The 20,030-nt window shown below is 37.9% G+C and overlaps 1 protein-coding gene and 1 long non-coding RNA gene across 3 annotated transcripts in view; one reads left to right on the top strand and one right to left on the bottom strand.

Annotated features, from left to right (window-relative positions):
- Window positions 1–20,030, bottom strand: part of LOC107553600 (rho-related BTB domain-containing protein 2-like) — a 62,614-nt gene that overhangs the window by 41,093 nt on the left and 1,491 nt on the right. The window contains exon 1 of one of the 2 annotated variants that reach the window (XM_016235884.1): window positions 1,535–1,871. The exons of the other annotated variant lie outside the window; for it this stretch is intronic. Coding sequence (XP_016091370.1) covers window positions 1,535–1,563 — 29 coding nt within the window. The 5' untranslated portion in view covers window positions 1,564–1,871. Of the gene's footprint in view, window positions 1–1,534; window positions 1,872–20,030 lie in introns of those variants that run through there. 2 annotated transcript variants of the gene reach the window in all.
- LOC107553601 (uncharacterized) lies at window positions 11,589–16,158 on the top strand. Its single transcript, XR_001604976.1, has 3 exons — window positions 11,589–11,598; window positions 15,427–15,430; window positions 16,012–16,158. It is a non-coding gene; the product is annotated as an uncharacterized lncRNA (long non-coding RNA).

Below are 20,030 nucleotides of genomic sequence, written 5' to 3'. Positions count from 1 at the left end.
GAAATTATACAATGTAATTTAGATTAAAAACTGCTCATGTTGCATGTATGCAGCATCTTTGTTTGGATCATGATTAAAATGCAGTGGTTGCCTCTAATTTTAAATGGAAAGAGCACAGACAAAGCCTTAGTTTGTTTATATGAAGAGATTTATTTTATTTGTGTTACTTATTTATTTGATTTGGGGCTTGTTTTAATAATTAATAATTTAATAATAATTTATGCATTTAGCAGACACTTTTATCCAAAGCGACTTACAGTGCATTCAGGCTATAAATTTTTTACCAGTATGTGTGTTCCCTGGGAATCGAACCCATGACCTTTTGCGCTGCTAACGCAATGTTTTAAAATTTCAATTTAGTTTTGTTATTTACATTTACATTATATTTAAATTGTGTTATTTAGCAAATGCTTTTATCCAAAGCGACTAACAAATGAGGACAATAGAAGCAATCAAAACCAACAAAAGAGCAATAATTTACAAGTGCTATACTAGTATATTATTATAGTGTTATATTTCAATTTCACAAAGAAACGTACAGTATTTTGTCCAAGCAATAATAAAAGGACACATTTAATTTATAATTTGTCTTAAATCTAATTTTGTTTAAAAAAATCGTGAATCGAATCGAACCGTGAAATCAAAATCGTGAATCGAATCGAATCGTGAGTTGAGTGAATCGTTACATCCCTACTGCTGACAGCTTGGTCCCCCCAGTTAAAAAAATCACATCTGCGCCCCTGTAGCCGTGATCTTCCCGATTTAAAATCCTAAATATCATACATGTTTGATATGATCGTGGCGGCCCTGATTTGTGTGCGAGCAGATCAGGAGGTGCAAGATTTGATCTGTAAGCGCCTCACATTACCAGATAATCCGCGCCAAACATCGGAATCGTCCGAGGCCCTCAACAAGATTTTTTCTCCGATTTTCAGGACGGGGAAATCAGGAATAAAGCAGCCTAAAACTCCTGTAGTGTGAGCCCGACTTCAGCGTGAATTTACTGGACATAAGGATGTATTCTAATTGCTGCTAGCAACACTCAAAATCTTATATGAAGTGTTTTAACTTAACTACATCAGTTCTGATATTCTATCCATTCTAAAACAGCAATGGTAAATTAGTAAAATGCAAAATGTTAATTACAAAAAAATTGAGATAGATATTACTGTGTAATAAACAAGGTGAGTACATAGAAAAAAAAACTAACTAGTAAGTATTGAGATAGTGACTAGTAGAAAAGGCTTACATTGAAATGCATGAGTGGTGACTAACTGAACAGACACTAATCAGTATTAGTATGAATGAATGAGTACTAGCATCTAATTAAATATTTGAGTGAATTCATGTCAGATCGGCTTGCCATACGTTTCCAGCATCGAGCGTTTAGGATGGGCGGTGGTTGTGTGTGACTGTGTTTTTACTAGACGTTTATGATGTGTTGAGTTTTAAAATGCAACAGTAATTGGGAATCCGCAGATAAATGTTGCATGATTGTCGCGTGGTGAAACAAAGTGCAATTTCTCCACCCTACCTTCCGACGCTTCCAGAATTGACCCACATGCCAGTCCGCGCGTGGTTCCCTCCTGGCTCCCGTTAAACCGGGTGCAGGAGATCAAATAAAACCGTTAAATGACTGAGACGTCTCTTGAAAACTCGCGACTGTTTTGTGTTCAACTCGCTGGCGTGTCACGGCTGACACAAAGGCAACATCTTCACACTCGCCCTCTCTGCTGAGCTGAAAGAGATCCCCTGAAACAAGTTTGCAGAATGCAGTGAAGAACCTCAACCAATAAGTGTGCTACATCTATCCCTCGCTCTTTCAACGATACCTCTTTCTCCTGAAATTACTGACATTTATAGGTAAGCTCTCATTTTGGGGCGTTCGTTGGTGTGTTATTGTTTCTACAGCTGATTTAGCCAGTGACCCGCCCCCACTCGTACGTCACGTAAACTGAACTCACTCCGATTCCATGTAACTGTGACCGGCAGCCAATCAAATCCATCGCAGCCAATGGCCCCGCCCCGTCTGGAAAGCTCGCCTCGGCCCGTTAACCCACAGTCTACCAGTCATTTGTTTAGACTCAAACACGCCCTGACAGGCGCAGCGGTTACGAGACGTTTTCTACGGCAGAACGCACGTAGTTGTGTTTGAAAAACGAGTGTCAGGCATCGAATCACTGGTCCAGATATTCAATAGACACTGATTATTATTTTATCATGATAGCACGCGTAACTTCAGGTTTCAGTCACATATTGTACATTCGCGAGTCACTATGACAGACCGGAACACTGCAGTGTTTCATTGTACACTTCTTTTTAAAATTCATAGTTTTCGTAAACACCCTTACAGGAACGCCCACATGGAGGGCAAAACAAGGCTTTCATCCGCTGACATCTCAATTATTTTGAGATGGTCCTTACTGCAGAACACAAGATCCAGGGGGCGTGGTTGGATCCAGATCCAACTCCTCCCACCTTACATATACCTAAACCCACCCATCTCCACCCCCTGCTCCCCAAACCCACCCATCTCCACCCCTAAACCTACCGGCCCCCTGGATCTTTGTTCTGCAGTGAGGGGCTACTGATTATTTTTACGAGGTTTGCAATAAGTAGTAATGTAGTAAGACGGTGATATTTAAAGTCCAAATTCAGTATACACCTCATTGATTATGCATACCTTGCACAGGCAAGCAGATGTATAAGCATAAGCATAAACTACTGGGCTACATAGTATGTGTGTGTGTACTGGTATATATGGTTTATGAGGACACAAATGTGTACAATGACATGGGTACTACAACGTAAACATGGATTATAAGGACACTTCCTGTGTCCCCGTAAAACCAAAGGCTTAAAAAACGTACAAAACGGTGTTTTATGAAATTCAAAAATTGCCAGTAGTTTTCAGTAAAAATATAAAAATATAAGTGCAAGATATTATGTGTAACATTTCTTACACTGGAGAAAAAAAATATGTTTAGTTTACTATACATGCATCTTTGAGCTCATACTGTGATTTTTTTTTCTGCATCCAGCGTTCAGCCTCGGCAAACAATATTAAGACGTTTTAATGCCATTTAAAACATTTAATGGCTCTCAGCAATTGCTATAGGATCTAAAACATTTGTATTGGCAAATTCTGTGGGTTTGTTTGATATTTGATTAATCTTCAGATATATTTACCAATGTAATGTTTTTGCATCATTATGTTAATCAGTTTATGTTAATAAAAAAGGTTACACATAACAAGCTTAGCTTATGTCTTTTTTTAAATGTATTCATTAATAACATTCATTATTGTAGCGGGAGTCTTAAAAAAATAAACGTATTATTATTTTATGGTATATAGTGGCATTATATATCATTGATATATTTGCCCCTGTTATTTGCTAAAATAGACACAGCAAGTAATGAATACTGACCTCTAGTGATTTCTACTGGTATAAATCACAACACAGACCTTTAGAAAGTGCAGAGAAAGAGAAAAAAGATCACCCAACAGCATGGTGTTCCCGTTTTTATAGTATTCAAATTTGGACTATATTCACTGAAACAATGAGCACTTTAAAAAACTCTCTTTTCTCAAACATCCAGACGGATGGGGACTGACCATGATGTTATTGCACAAAGCCTGGCAGCGATGTCAGTCACAGATTTTAGTGAAGCACATACAGAGCCTGTTCCCACACTTCAGTCAATGCAGCCCTTTCTGCCATCCACCTCAGACCCAGCTGGACTCTAGCAGGCATGCCAGCGCCAGTGCAGCAGTGGGCCCTGAGAAAATGATGCCCCTGTGGCCCCTCTGGAGCTCCCGGACTGAGAGTGAGAGATGGAAAGTCGAGTGAGACGTGCAACTCAGAGCAATGAACATGTGGGCATTGAGGGATTTGTCTATGAAAGGGTTTAAATGGAATGATGTATAAGGTGAGGTTAGTGAAAGTGTCTGAGCCTGTAATTTACAGTCAGGCTTCTTATACTGACATTATGACAGTGCAAAGCGAAGGAAATGGAGAGCAGAAACATAAATTAGACTGGGTGGATAAAGGGTGAGCCTGGGAAACATTATGAAGTGTCTCCTGCCGAGCTGAGCTATGTTTGTTATTGAGGCTTGTGGATGTGAGTGCAGGTCATGAGCGTACACACATTTAGACATACACGCACATTAAAATATGTTTTTAATTGACCCTTTCCATTCTCTTTTAAACAAACTTACACATACTCTCACTTGGCATAAACATGCTCCCAATGTATGTTCAGCTATCATAACAGGATGAACACTTTCTACTGCAAACATATTCAGCTTCAGACTAGGCAAAGTGGGTCAAACCTGTTATACAATGGAGAATCTTTTTAAGGAGCATAAATGCAATGAAGTTGATCCACAAAATGGCCTGAACAGGATGTCATAGGACAGTACTACATCAGTACAGCGATACCAACGGACAAACTGTCATCGTGAGTGGGAACCAGGGGCTGTATGCTGCACACTAGCTTTTGTTAAAGAAGGGATAAGATTTAGCGCCATGGACACAAAGTCTCTAAACAAGTCCTAAGGCGCATAATGTGGAGAAAAAGATGAGATTGACATTCTGAGAACAGGGGGAGGTTTCCTGGTATCAGTCCACAAACAGTGGCATGGTGTTGCCCATGTGAGAGGCTTGTGGGGTTGTTTGCAAAACATCTAAACAAAGATAAGGTTCAGAAAAGCAATGCAGTTAAAACTAAAGAAAAAGGGAATGAGTGTAGAATGAAAGGGGGAAAAAAGAAAGAACACTTAGATACAGTATATGGCAATTAATTTAAATAGTGCTAAACACTATAAAATAAAATCCATTAAAATAGGGTACAATATACTGTATTAATATAAAGGCATTTTCTGTAATTATTTTTCTTATATAGATGTTTCGCCTGTATTTTGAATTTTGCAGTTCATTGCATTGTATTTTAGGGTTAGTTGTAAATAAAACAAAGATTGGAGTATGTTTAACATGAGAATACTATTTTATTCTTTCTAATTCAAAATAGCATGTTTAATTCAATGCATTAGTGTAACAGTTATGTTCTTTTAGTTTCATTGTCATGGACTTTTAGTTTATTTCTCATCACTTTCCTGTTTCCTATTAACTAAATAAATAACCTTTTTGTTGTCATCTTCATCTTCATCTGCCTGAAATGTGACAACCAGTTCCTGAGAGAAAATTGCTTCAACGTAAATCCTACACCAAATTATGCAGAATTTTTAAAAACTTTATTAGATATTTAAAGTTTTAATATTTAAAAAATATAAAAACTTCACTTTCACTGCTGATTCACACAGTGTGAATGCTGTGACATGTTAATATGGCACTAAAATTAAAGTCAGCATGCAAATCTATTTTCTAAATGCATATTATAGATCTTATTGTGAACAATTCATCTGTGCATATGTTTCAATAAAAAAATGTTTAATCAAAATGTCATAACTTGTCATGACTTTCTGGAGAAAACATCAGACTTCTCTCTGGTGATGTGTATGTATATATGTTTGCGTATGTATGTGGACTGTTTATTAATTATTTGGGAATGTCCGCTTTTGTTTATCATGTCAAAAAAACTATTGGAATCTTGACTCATTAAAAGCGGGGCAAAAGACAGGCAGAGGACAGGGGTATGATGGAGGTGTGCACAGAGGGGAGAATATCTCCACAACACTGGGACAGGCCACACTGTCTTATCAATGCACAATTTCAAACTCTCCAAGTATGTTGACACTGTGAGATCAGGCCAGCTGTCAGTGTGCAACATGTGACCTACTTATTGTTCTGATTTATGTACAGCACACTAGGTGTCAACTTTCATCCAAAGCATGTATAAAATGTATTCTCATACAGTGGTGATATTTATATTATAGCGTTATAGCATTAATGTTGACATCTGCCTGTAGCATGAGCGTGTTGTGGTATAGTAGTTAATAGAGTGTTAATCTGCAAAGCATCTGGAGTGTAATATTCATATTTTAATAATTCAGTTATATATTTAGTGTATATTGTGTTCATTTCAGAAACCTTGCACTTGTCCACTATCCTGAAACATATTCCCATCTCCTCAAATATGTTCTCATATCAGTCTTCCCACTGAAAAGAAACAGGTTCCCGAGAGCCTGGTCATCACACACAAGTGCACCTACAATAAACTAGAACTGGGAAACAATATTGACTTCATCTGAACACTTCAAAAATTCCAAGAATTACTTTTACTAGTAACAAAATTAATATTTTCACAAAGTGAGAGTTTCCTGAATTGCTGGTGCCAATAAATTGTGAATATGAGTTTACAGCCTGTATTGAATGCGATGCAATAAAATCACTGCGAAATAGCTGCCCAAAACATAAAGCATGACCAGTGTGGCCCAATTAATCAACAAACGACTCATTAACTGTAGACTCGTTTGAGATTAGCAAAATCTACGCAGAACCGGTCACTGGTGACCACCGTGAGATGCATGCTGGTTAGACATGTGTCTGAGTGATGGCGGACTTGCACTGATGTTGTGTGGATATTCCCAAACAGTGCAACAGTGCAATCTCTGTGTGGGATATTATTGTTGTCATATATTTAAAATATGTGTCTTTATCAAACTAAAAATGGCAACAAAGTATATAAGAATGAATCATGCAATATCCACCTTTTATCTTGTATTGTAGATGTCAGATCCGCTATGAGAAATCAGAACTGTCTCGTCTGCATTTGCTTCACTCCTCCCCTCACTGCAGTCATCTACACTTTTCTACTTTTAAGGCAAAGCTAAGTGGATCTCAAACGAGCCTTGTTTCTTTTTAATGAATCAAAAACATTCAACACGACCAGTGTAGCCTAATTCATTAACACACGACTCTCATAAGGCATAGTTTGGCCTGGTTAATTAACTAATGATTCTAATGAGACGGTTCTTTTTGTTAAATAAAAAACATACATTGCAAACAGTGTGGCTCAATTATTAACAAACATCTCTAATGAGCCAGTTCTTTTTAGTGAATCAAAAGACATACAGTGTGACCAATGTGTCTTGATTCATTAACAAACAACTCTCGTGAGCCAGTTCTTGACAAGTTAGCACTTTGAAAAACATCTGAAACACTGTATAATATGCAGCACCATCGCAGTAAGAATTTCTATAATTTGTAAGCATTTTAACCGAAACGTACCCTAAATTAATCAGAATTGAATAGCGAAATCTGTATCGATACCCAGCCCAACTACAAACACAAAGTGGAGTCCAGCACTCATTTGATATATCCAATGGCAAAACCACCTCCCAAACACAACTCCTCCACCCAATACTCTAGACTAGAGAATGCAGTGGTGCTGTTGTTTGTTTGACGGTAACTACACCCCTCCATCCTATTGCAAACAACAGGCTTGAAGAAATGACAGAGGAGAGAGTAAGATGGCTTTGAGGAGGTTTTCCTGCATTCTTCAGTGACAAAGCTGTTTTGATGAAGATGGAGTGAGCTTAGCCTTGCTCTAGGCTTCACTCAAGTCTAACTCACCAGCCCTCATTAGGATGGGGTTATTAATAATACCTTCAAGTAAGCCACTGACAGACACTGCTCTAAATCTGCAATTGGTTAATATCTGTTTTGTTTTTTTCCCAGTGGAAATTAGATGATTTGTCTAACGTTAGATGATAAGTGATTTTACAACCATTCTGAGCTACTACAGGCCTTATGTGCTTATCCCATAACATGTAAGACATTGTGAGTCAGATGTGATTTTGATAACCGCAGCCTCGTGGTTCATGTCTTTACTATTACCATAACATCAAATCTTATAGTAGAAAAGGAGACAGACATGCTGCCCCTCTTAGCAGGATGTAACTCATGTTTTAAATGTGAACATCTTTAAGCAGAACCCACTCAAATGAAGAGGCTAATCTCATTAAGCCTTTACTCAGCTGTTCAATCACAGGGCAACACTGAGCTTCCTTCAAGAGAACCAAACTTCGGCTTGAATTAATTGAGTAATATAATTTTGTACATATAGGTTGAAATTTGAGACTATAATGACCGTTATGACTCAGAGGGGATGTTTTTTGAAAGAAAAAAAAACACGGGACACAAAAAAGATAATGAAAGGCATATCAAGTCCACTTTTCAGGAGATGTGGACCCTTCTTTTTTTCCTTAAGCTTCATAACATGTCAGTGACATCATTACCAGTTGATTATACACCCAGTTGAATTTAAAGAACAGTGTGATTAGCCTCAAGTCAAATGACTGCTTTTCTGAAATAATGTTCATTTGAAGCTGCAGTCCGAAAAGCTGTAGTCATACAAAGACAAACCATTTTAGTTTGTTTTTATCCACAGGTTTAAGGGGATTACGTTAAGGGAACAGACATTAAAATATACTTTTTTGCAAATAATTAACCAAATGATTTACTCGTTTAGCCCATCACTCACTGATGTTATGTATGGAATGAAATTTCTCAGTGCTGTCTGATCATTTGTTTTAGTTCCAGTCAGACATCAGGATGAGACTATGCTGACCATCACACGTGTATGTATAGATACACCTCAGGCTGTATTTGTCAAGAATATTTCATTGATTACTTCAAATGAATAAGATGGGGGAATATATAATGGTAAAACTTTCCTCTGAATACTTTGGATTGAATATGTTAAATTCATACCATTATTCGAAATAAAAGCAAAGTGAAGAAAAGTAGAAGTCATCATGTAATGCATCCTGCACAACTCAACCCCAAATAGCCTCACTAGCTTAACCAGTATATTCACCTTGGGAAACTAGATTAACTGTCATCAGCATGGGCTGTGCCGGATTGAACCTGCTAGTTTAATCCAAAACAATCAACCATCTTGGAATATCATGCAAATCTTGTCAGTGGGGTGCAGTTAAGAAACTGTAACAACAATAAACATTAAAACAGGTTTTGTTTGGCACATGATTTTTTCAGGTGCATGTTGGTGTGCATAAAATATGAATACACAAGAAGTAATTATGTGGCACACCTAGTAGAACGCATCTAGTTTATAGTAAGCAAATGGAAAACCAGTATAACGTGACATTAGAAAAATGTTGCAGAGTACAGGAGGATAGGCACATTTGATCAGCAAGTTAATTATATATGTTAACATTCCAAAGCAAACATCTCTGAAGCACCACAGGACAAATCGGAACCTGGCTGTCCACCGCCGGGGGAATGAGGAAGTTATACAGCACTGCTCTTATTCTGCTGGGAGCTGAACCTGAAAACAAACCACTAAACCTTAAAAGCCCTTTTGCTGCTGTGATGTTGTTTCATAGTCTCGCGTTTTTCTCTGTCACTCCTCATTTCTCTCTCTCTGTTTTGGGCAAAGGGTTTTCAGAGAGAACAGGAAGGGATGTTGTTGAGATAGCTGGTAAATGTAAAGCCTTGGAATGTATTTCCATAGACTGTTTGAAACTGGGATAAGAGGAATAAATAAATAAAATTAGTTCCAGAAATATACACATCGTTACCAAAAAGAACTATTGTGTACACAGAACACAATCAATGACAAAAGCTAATAGAATATGGAAACAAACACAATGTACACACAACAAATTGACTGTCTGGCAACCTGCTGAATACTTAAAACAGCATCTCTGAAAAGCACTGGAAAAATCTATATTGGTGTTATTTCTGTGCCTGTCACATTAGGTTCTTATTCTCCAACAGTAACCGATCACGCGTCATTACCATCACAACATAGCAAAACTGCATAGAGTTTTAATTAAAAACTTTTTCAGCCTTTTATTTTTTTAATAAATAATGTTTACTGTGAAAATAAAACACTATGATCAATTGTTAGCTCTAGAACAAGCAGTACCACTGACATTGGCATATGCTAATGTACTGATCACATAATGATTGTGAAGGACTGCGGTACAGTGGTACAGCGAGATGCCAGTCCACACCCTGTCATGTTAATTTTAACAGACTCAACAATAAAACCTGCTCTACTGACAAGACAAATTGGGTTAACAAATGTGTACTTGCCAGGGGTCAAAAAAGTACAGAGAAACTGTACCTGCATTAAATTACGTTATGTGTACTGCATAAAAAGCTTTACTCAAATTATACTTATAAATATATAACCAAAAATGTACTTGAGCGAAAGTAAAAAAGTGTATGTTTACTTGTACCTGTAGTATTAAATATTAATGTTTGGCTTTATAAACTGACTCATGCATTCAAATGACAGAGGAGACTTCCTCATTAAAGTCAGTTTAGCCTGGAATAGACTTGTTGGTCATTTTTAGTAATTTTAGGCACATTTAACATGGAATAGACTTTCTGCAGAATATGTACTTTTCAAGCCAAGGTCTAAATGAAATTAAAGGTATATTTTTTCCCTCCTTGGAAATATAATTAAGTGTGCAGTTTCTGTGCCACTAGAAACATTAAAAATAATGATTGTTTGACTGTAAGCAGGTTTCCTGAACACTCCCCAATTACAATTATAGTAATGAAGTACAATTATTATTAGTACCGCCCAGCACAGTACCTGCAAATACAGTATGCAGCAGCACTTTTTGGACACTAAAGTCAAGGCAGACTTAAAAATATATCTATTGTTTTATCATTTAAAACAGACTTATTTTTGTGAAATGTAGTCTTGAAAAGTTTGTGTTGTATTATATTTATGCCACTAGGTTTGCTATTGTTATATCATGCAATGACATCATACATTTGTATGTGCAGTATAGAGAAAACCTCATATGAAAGCAATCTGTTATGTCTTGGATGACAATACAGTGAGCTGCATTGTGTGCCACTGTACAAGGGACTCTTCTTGTCTTGTGTGCTTCATTATTGGAGGAATTACAGCAGCAGCAGCCAGTTTCGGGTTGTGGGTGTTCTGCACAAAATGCCACACCAGCCACTCCCAGCGGTTCAGGGTTTTCCTGATGACTCATTTTGTGTGTTTGATGACTACTACTGTATATAATTTTTATGGGATCACAGATCATGTTGGGTGTGCTATTTTGGAATGTGGCTTTCAGGCACTGCCAGGTCAACGGGTCAGATTGCATTTGCATCTACTGTACAAAAAGGAAAAGATGTGAAAGTTATTTCATTAATATATTCTACACTGTGTGCATATGTGTGTCTTCCTGCACTCTGTAAATCAGAAACTATATAGTGACCTCATCACCAAATGTAAAATAAAGAATATATCACAAAATAGAGACGTCATGATAAGTGGGTTTTTAGTGATTAACTCTCTCTCACACACAGACATTCATGCAGATACAGTGCATACAGTACAATACACTCAAGGTGTACCATAGGCATACTAAAAGAGCCTCTTAATACTCATTTAATGAATCCCACACCTACCCAAGCAAGCCTTATGAAAACATTTTTAAATGAGTTACAATGTTTTGCACTGCTTTTAGTCTCAAATAGTCAAGGAAACATGGACATTTGCTGTAGCCACAGTGTTGTGGTCAAAAAGCAACTGTTACATGACTTGATAAATATGCTGCACTGACTGGATCAAACTGGTGACCTACAGACCCTACGGAAGCCTCTTAATTTGAAAAGAAAAGTCAAAATGTTTAAAACTGTCTGTCTGTTCCTTAACATGTAAGCACTCACAATTATTACATGCAATAGGCCTCATTTACATAAATATGGGGGCATCAAATCTATGCTCACATGTTGCTTTTGTGCAGTTACTCTTTGCAAAGCACCTGGATTACACCTAGAAGTTGCACATACAATCTGTCATACTGAACAAGCAAATTACTACCCTCTTTACATTTCGGTAAATCAGAGCCCAAAGCTCCTAAACCACATATAAACCATAGGCTGCACTAAAAGGATTATATTGATTATGCAAAACTAATGATGAGCTCTGCTGCTGACAGGCTTTTTGAATTTAATACATTTCTGGAACTACAACACTGACATTATGAATGGTTACAACAAGTACATGGAAGTACTTCTGTAGAAGAGCAAGACACATGTACTGTATACCTATTTTTGATTTTAAAAAGTATCCAATTAGTCAAGAATTAAACAAGGGGCCATCTTCATGCATGAGTTATTCAATGATTCCCTCAACAATTTGTTCAAAAGCACTGATTCCAATGTCAAAACACTGCTCCATTGTTTTTTTAGAGATAATATATTACGTTTTAAGGAAAACAGTCAGACACCACGGTATAACGAGCACACTTGCATCTTAAAGATAGCAGCCTGGAAAATGGAGCGCAGCTGGAAGAAAACAAAACTAGGTATTTCGTATTGCATGGCGGGAAAGTACTTCTACTTATAGAAAAGCTCTAAAAACTGCTAGATCTGCCACAGTATCGCATCAGATAGTGCACTAGATGTTCCTGAGGAACATTTCCACTCATTCTCTGCAATAGGACAGGAAGAATTGTATAAACTTGTCAAATCATCAAAACCTACTACATGTACAATATGTTAGACCCTATTTCATCTAAGCTACTAAAAGAGGTGCTTCCAGAAGTCATAGATCCTCTTCTGTATCACAAAATAGAGACGTCATGATAAGTGGGTTTTTAGTGATTAACTCTCTCTCACACACAGACATTCATGCAGATACAGTGCATACAGTACAATACACTCAAGGTGTACCATAGGCATACTAAAAGAGCCTCTTAATACTCATTTAATGAATCCCACACCTACCCAAGCAAGCCTTATGAAAACATTTTTAAATGAGTTACAATGTTTTGCACTGCTTTTAGTCTCAAATAGTCAAGGAAACATGGACATTTGCTGTAGCCACAGTGTTGTGGTCAAAAAGCAACTGTTACATGACTTGATAAATATGCTGCACTGACTGGATCAAACTGGTGACCTACAGACCCTACGGAAGCCTCTTAATTTGAAAAGAAAAGTCAAAATGTTTAAAACTGTCTGTCTGTTCCTTAACATGTAAGCACTCACAATTATTACATGCAATAGGCCTCATTTACATAAATATGGGGGCATCAAATCTATGCTCACATGTTGCTTTTGTGCAGTTACTCTTTGCAAAGCACCTGGATTACACCTAGAAGTTGCACATACAATCTGTCATACTGAACAAGCAAATTACTACCCTCTTTACATTTCGGTAAATCAGAGCCCAAAGCTCCTAAACCACATATAAACCATAGGCTGCACTAAAAGGATTATATTGATTATGCAAAACTAATGATGAGCTCTGCTGCTGACAGGCTTTTTGAATTTAATACATTTCTGGAACTACAACACTGACATTATGAATGGTTACAACAAGTACATGGAAGTACTTCTGTAGAAGAGCAAGACACATGTACTGTATACCTATTTTTGATTTTAAAAAGTATCCAATTAGTCAAGAATTAAACAAGGGGCCATCTTCATGCATGAGTTATTCAATGATTCCCTCAACAATTTGTTCAAAAGCACTGATTCCAATGTCAAAACACTGCTCCATTGTTTTTTTAGAGATAATATATTACGTTTTAAGGAAAACAGTCAGACACCACGGTATAACGAGCACACTTGCATCTTAAAGATAGCAGCCTGGAAAATGGAGCGCAGCTGGAAGAAAACAAAACTAGGTATTTCGTATTGCATGGCGGGAAAGTACTTCTACTTATAGAAAAGCTCTAAAAACTGCTAGATCTGCCACAGTATCGCATCAGATAGTGCACTAGATGTTCCTGAGGAACATTTCCACTCATTCTCTGCAATAGGACAGGAAGAATTGTATAAACTTGTCAAATCATCAAAACCTACTACATGTACAATATGTTAGACCCTATTTCATCTAAGCTACTAAAAGAGGTGCTTCCAGAAGTCATAGATCCTCTTCTGAATATTATTAATTCATCAATGTCTTTAGGATATGTCCCTAAACCCTTCAAATTGGCTGTTATTAAGCGTCTCATTAAAAAAACACAACTTGATCCTAAAGAATTAGTTAATTACAGACCGATCTCAAATCTCCCTTTTCTGTCAGAAATACTAGAAGAGGCAGTATCCTCTCAGCTTTGTTCCTTCTTAGAGAGAAATGGTATCTCTGAGGATTCCAGTCAGGAATTAGACTCTATCATAGTACTGAGACTGCTCTCATCAGAGTTACAAATGACCTGCTCTTATCATCCGAACGTGGTTGTATTTCTCTATTAGTGCTACTGGATCTTAGTGCTGCATTTGACACTATCGACCACACGATTCTTTGAGCAGACTACAAAATTATGTTGACATTAGTGGAATTGCATTGTCATGGTTCAAATCTTACTTATCTGACCGTCATCAATTTGTCGTAGTAAATGACAAGATATCATATCGATCACAAGTACAGTATAGAGTGCCACAAGGCTCAGTACTAGGACCGTTGCTTTTCACATTTCTCATGTTACCCTTGGGAGATATTTTCAAGAAACATGGTGTTAGCTTTCACTGTTATGCTGATGACACTCAGCTCTATATTTCTTTGCAGCCCGATGAAACCTACAAATTTGCAAAACTAACAGAATGCATAGTTGATAAAAAAAACTGGATGACTAGTAATTTCCTACTGTTAAATTCTGAAAAAACTGATGTTTTAATTATTGGACCAAAAACCTCTGCATGTAATAACCTATAACACTGTCTAACACTTGATGGCTGCTCTGTTAAAATCTTGCTAATTACTTATAAAGCCCTGAATGGATTAGCTCCTCAATACTTGAACGAGCTCATATTGCACTATAGTCCTTCACGTCTGCTGCGATCTCAAAACTCTGGCCATTTGATAATACCTAGAATATCAAAATCAACTGCGGGCAGCAGATCCTTTTCCTATTTAGCGTCCAAACTCTGGAACAATCTACTTAGCATTGTTTGGGAGATCCATCTCTTTAACTTGGCATACATATAACATACAATCATATTTCTATAATCAAATCCGTTAAAGGGATAGTTCACCCAAAAATGAAAATTCTGTCATCATTTACTCACCATCCACTTGTTTCAAACCTGTATGAGTTTCGTTCTTCTGCTGAACTTAAAAGAAGACATTAAAAAATTGCTAGTAACCACACAGTTGATGGTAGCCATTGACTTCCATAGTACCTTTTTGCATACTATGGAAGTCAATGGCTACCGTCAACTGTTTGGTTACCAACATTCTTCAAAATATCTTCTTTTGTGTTCAACAGCTGAAAGAAATATATACAGGTTTTGAACAACTTGAGGGTGAGTAAATGATGACAGAATTTTCATTTTAGGGTGAATTATCCCTTTACAGCATTGTTAGGCTGCATTAATTAGGTCAACTGGGACCGGGAACACTTCCCATAACACCCGATGTACTCGCTACATCGTAAGAATGGCATCTACGCTAATATTAGTCTCTATATAGTGACCTCATCACCAAATGTAAAATAAAAAATATATCACAAAACAGAGATGTCATGATAAGTGGGTTTTTAGTGATTAACTCACACACACAAACATTCATGCAGATACAGTGCATACAGTACAATATACACAAGGCGTACCATAGGCATGCTAAAAGGGCCTCTTAATACTCATGTCATGAATCCCACACCTACCCAAGCAAGCCTTATGAAAACATTTTTAAATGAGTTACAATGTTTTGCACTGCTTTTTGGGCTCAAGTTATGCGAGATATGTGAACTCAAATAGTCAAGGAAACATGGACATTTGCTGTAGCCACAGTGTTGTGATCCAAAAGCAACTGTTACATGACTTGATAAATATGCTGCACTGACTGGATCAGACTGGTGGCCTACAGTTCCGACAGAAGCCTCGTAATTTGAAAAGAAAAGTCGAAATGCTTAAAACTGTCTGTCTGTTCCTTAACATGTAAGCAGTGACACACACACTCACAATTATTACACGCAATAGGTCTCATTTAAATATGGGGGCATTAAATCTATGCTCACATGTTGCTTTTGTGCAGTTACTCTTTGCAAAGCACCTGGATTACACCTAGAAGTTGCACACACAATTTGTCATACTGAACAAGTAAAGACCCATCTCTTTAACTTGGCATACATATAACACACAATCATATTTCTATCATTCAAATCCGTTAAAAGATTGTTAGACTGCATTAATTAGGTCAACCGGAACCGGGAACACTTCCCATAACACCCGATGTACAATACTCGCTACATCGTAAGTATGGCATCTATGCTAATATTAGTCTCTTTCATTCTTGTTCGAAGATCACTGTAGCCATACGGATCCAGTCTGTATCCAGATCAGATGGTGGATCAGCACCTAAAGACGACCTCTACTGCCCTGAATGTCAGCGGAGACCATGACAACTAGATGCTCCCCAGAAACAGATCCCCTGTGAAGACCTCATCACCTCGACGTCCAGACAAGTCCTCTGCACCTGTGTTGCAGCCTGGAATTAAACCACGCCATGCTGGTTTCGCCAGGCCAGAGGAGAACTGGGCCCCTGACTGAGCCTGGTTTCTCCCAAGGTTTTTTCTCCATTTCTGTCACAGATGGAGTTTTGGTTCTTTGCCACTGTCGCCTTTGGCTTGCTTAGTTGGGGACGCTTGACAGATTGCACAGACACTATTGGAAGAGAACGGAACTGGATGATGACATCACTGAATCATCAATGAACTGACTTTAGCTGGAAAAATTACTCTGTTATTGTCTTCTTGCATTGTTGACAAACTATTTTCCTGTTTGACATTTTAAAGCTGCTCTGACACAACCAGTATTGTATAAAGCACTATAAATAAAGGTGACTTGACTTGAATTGACGTAATATAATCAACCAGATACTCCCTATGCCAGGATATGCCACTGCAGATACTGTATGTTACTTTTATTTTGATTGGCAAAATTTTTCTACAATTTTGTTTTAAATGTTACTACTCTTCTTTCAAATGTTCGCCATGATATGAAAAAGAAAAACTAAACTTGACACATAATCAACATCTGTCAACTGTTTTGTCAGAGCAACCAAACCTGCAGTACATTAATTGCAGCCTGAGTAAATATGTAAAATTAGCATGCAACAAAATATGACTTGAAAAACAAAATGCCTGCCACACAGACAACAGACCTTGGAATGTATTGTTAAAATGAGAGAATCACTTCATGCAGCACTCAAACATTATTCTTTTAAATTGTCAGTGATTGTATGAAAAAAAAAGCTTTGCAAAATTCAAAACAATACTGTCAGATGAAAAACTTCAGACATCTAATTTCAGGAGGCGATTACTGTAGTGGCAAGCAGTCTTGGGTGACTGAGTTCATACTCCCCAAAAGTGTGTCAATAGTTGTGCAATATGCAACCCTATCTGCAGTCTTCATTGATGGAAGCAAACACACATGAACAGACTGACGGAGAGTAGGAGCTGGTGAGGGAATCTGGACTAGGGCATGGAGGAGACAGGGTGAGGAAAGGCGTGGGGGAGGGGCAGTGTACCTTATCACTGGACAATTTCAGCATAACACCTACCTGTCCTCACATCTGTCAGCACTGTCACTCATGTACTGCATGTGTCTGTATACAGGAAACATGCTAATGCCACTAAAAGTTTTACAACCAAAGCAGTGAGGTACAATTTTATCATTTTATAATAGTTTTTAAATTATAACAAATAAACTTCATCCATTTAATTATTAATTTATTTTCTGGCAAGTGTGCATTATTAGCGGTACTTCCATGTATGGCCAAAGGCTTCTGTATCACTCTATTTGCTCAAACAGGGACAAGACAAAGAGTGACAAAGAGTACGAACCAAGTTAAAAAAAAAGATAGAAAAGAGGCGAGAAGGGGTATAAGACTTTTAGCAAAGTTTCTCAATATCTAGTCTCAGCTTCAGGCACCTTGTCCACGGACCACACAGTCTGTTCACTGAGAGTCTAATGCATATAACTCACAAAAATGGCAAGCACTGCCTAAAATCGCCTGTTCCAAATGGCTGGCACTACCCCTGAAAAGAAGGGCGTACATGATTTAAAATCAGTTACGTTTTACTTGAGGCGCTTACTAATAAGTAAACTTGATACATGAGCAGAATCTGATATTACACTTGTTTTCTGATATCAGCCAAATACATAAATAGAAAAACTGTGGCTGGTCACTGTACATGTCAGATGGTTGGTCTCCTTCTACAATAAGGACCAGACTTTTACCGCAAGTCAAAAGTCCGGCTATGTGAGACTATTCAAAAAGTTCACTTACTCACTGCATTACTAAAGTTTACAATTGTCTCTCATTCTCACTCCCCTTTACAAACTCTCTTTTTGTATGCTGCCGAGATTCTTTTCCCCACAACCCCTTGTGAGTCTTCCCAAAGATCTACTCTCTTCTTTCTCCTTCCGTTCCCTCTCCCACTCTTTTCTCTCGCTATTGGCCTGCTGTCCTGGCCTCAACTTTCTTTGCACACGGACTCTCCCCTTTCAAAAACAACTGCGAGAGCAGCCAAAAACACAGAGGGAGACAGAACACTGTACAATGACCATGTCTCTAAACTGCATTGCTCCGGCACAGACCGACATCATGTTCTTTGGGGAAAAGATACATGTTTGTTTTCCTCATGTTTGTATATGCGTGTGTGCAGAGGTCAGCTGCTGACAGGCAACAAGAATGAACAGCACTTGTCTCTGTGTGATGTTATGTGTGTATTTAGCATACAGATTTCTTCTCATGTGTGCTGTGTGCATGCTTCACTCATCCTGCCTTGTGTTGTGACACGTCCCTCTATCTGCACACTGGAATTTCTACCTCTCTGTGTATTCCTACTGGAATCCGGATGGCACTTTGCCCCGGTAGAGAAAGTGGAATGCGGAACGCCCCCTCTCCCCTTCTTGTATCAGGCCATAGAGAGCCCAAGACCAAGTTAAAGATGTTCAATACACTCTTATATAGCTCCCAGCTGTGTGGAGCTGGCCAGATCCTTGGTGCTCGAGTGGCCTGGAATGTTTGGAGTGCAAGCATGCTGGAAAGCTCAAATCACCAACAACAATCTCTTGGAGATGGAGTAGAAAAGAAAGAAGGAGAGAGAGTGAGAGAGAGACAAAGAGAGAGAGAGAGAGAAAGACAAGGCAGTAACATGTTTCAAAGTCTGCCACACCCAAAAAACAGAGGTTTTAGTTCCATGACAGATAACAAATGGCTGGAAAAACTTGCAATTGTGTTCCTTAACTGTCTTTAACTGCTAGTAATTATGCATTCACTGTTCTCATTGTTTGTCAGGTTTGCATTGTCCAAATAACACAATCAGCCTTAAACCTATAGATATGAATCTGAGTTTAAACATTTGTCACGGCAAGTTCCATTAACTCATAGACATGCATCATAGCATAAAAAGTTATTGATTAATCCACAAATCAAAGTGAAATAACACAGAATGTCCTTCTGTAACTGGTCTTATTATTGAAATGTAAATACAGTTGATGGGTGTTTCGTACACAAACACTATTAATATGTATCATTGATTTATTCTTGCTTTAGAATGCTCTGATTCATTTTTAATACAATACAGCAGTAGGGTGTGGTGTGGATTATGACCAGACAGTCAGTGTTTACTCAGCTGTGCGAATTCCTCAAAATTTACGGGGAGAAATGTGGAACCAATATGAGTTCATTACAAAGTGCCATGCACATCAATTATGAAGGGAAGGACTGAGTTTACTGTAACTGTAAACGTGCATTACGTGTTGCTGAAGCGCAGGAGTTTTCAATCTTAGCAGGGCCAGGATCTTTCAGCCAGACTCTTACCTAACCCATGGATTCATAGGATTAACAAAACTTTTGTAATGATTAAAAACATTATCTAAAGTATAACATTTAACAGATTGTTGGAAAGTAAAAAAAAATTGATATGGTTGGGCTGTCATAATGCCATGACCCACTAACGCCCCTTGAGTATCTTTAGGGATCCCTGGTTGAACATCCTGGGTGTAATGGAATCCTGAACCCATGTCATTTACACCAGTGACACTCACAGATTTGTTGTGCGTGCGTTTATAAAACAAACACTGGCTGTATCGCAAAACATACTGAGCTGC

The sequence above is a fragment of the Sinocyclocheilus grahami genome, unplaced genomic scaffold, assembly GCF_001515645.1.
Source record: "Sinocyclocheilus grahami isolate Dianchi unplaced genomic scaffold, SAMN03320097.WGS_v1.1 scaffold475.1, whole genome shotgun sequence".
NCBI lineage: Eukaryota > Metazoa > Chordata > Actinopteri > Cypriniformes > Cyprinidae > Sinocyclocheilus > Sinocyclocheilus grahami.
The sequence above is the reverse complement of the archived record's forward strand: the minus strand, read 5'-3'. Positions and strand labels throughout refer to the sequence as shown.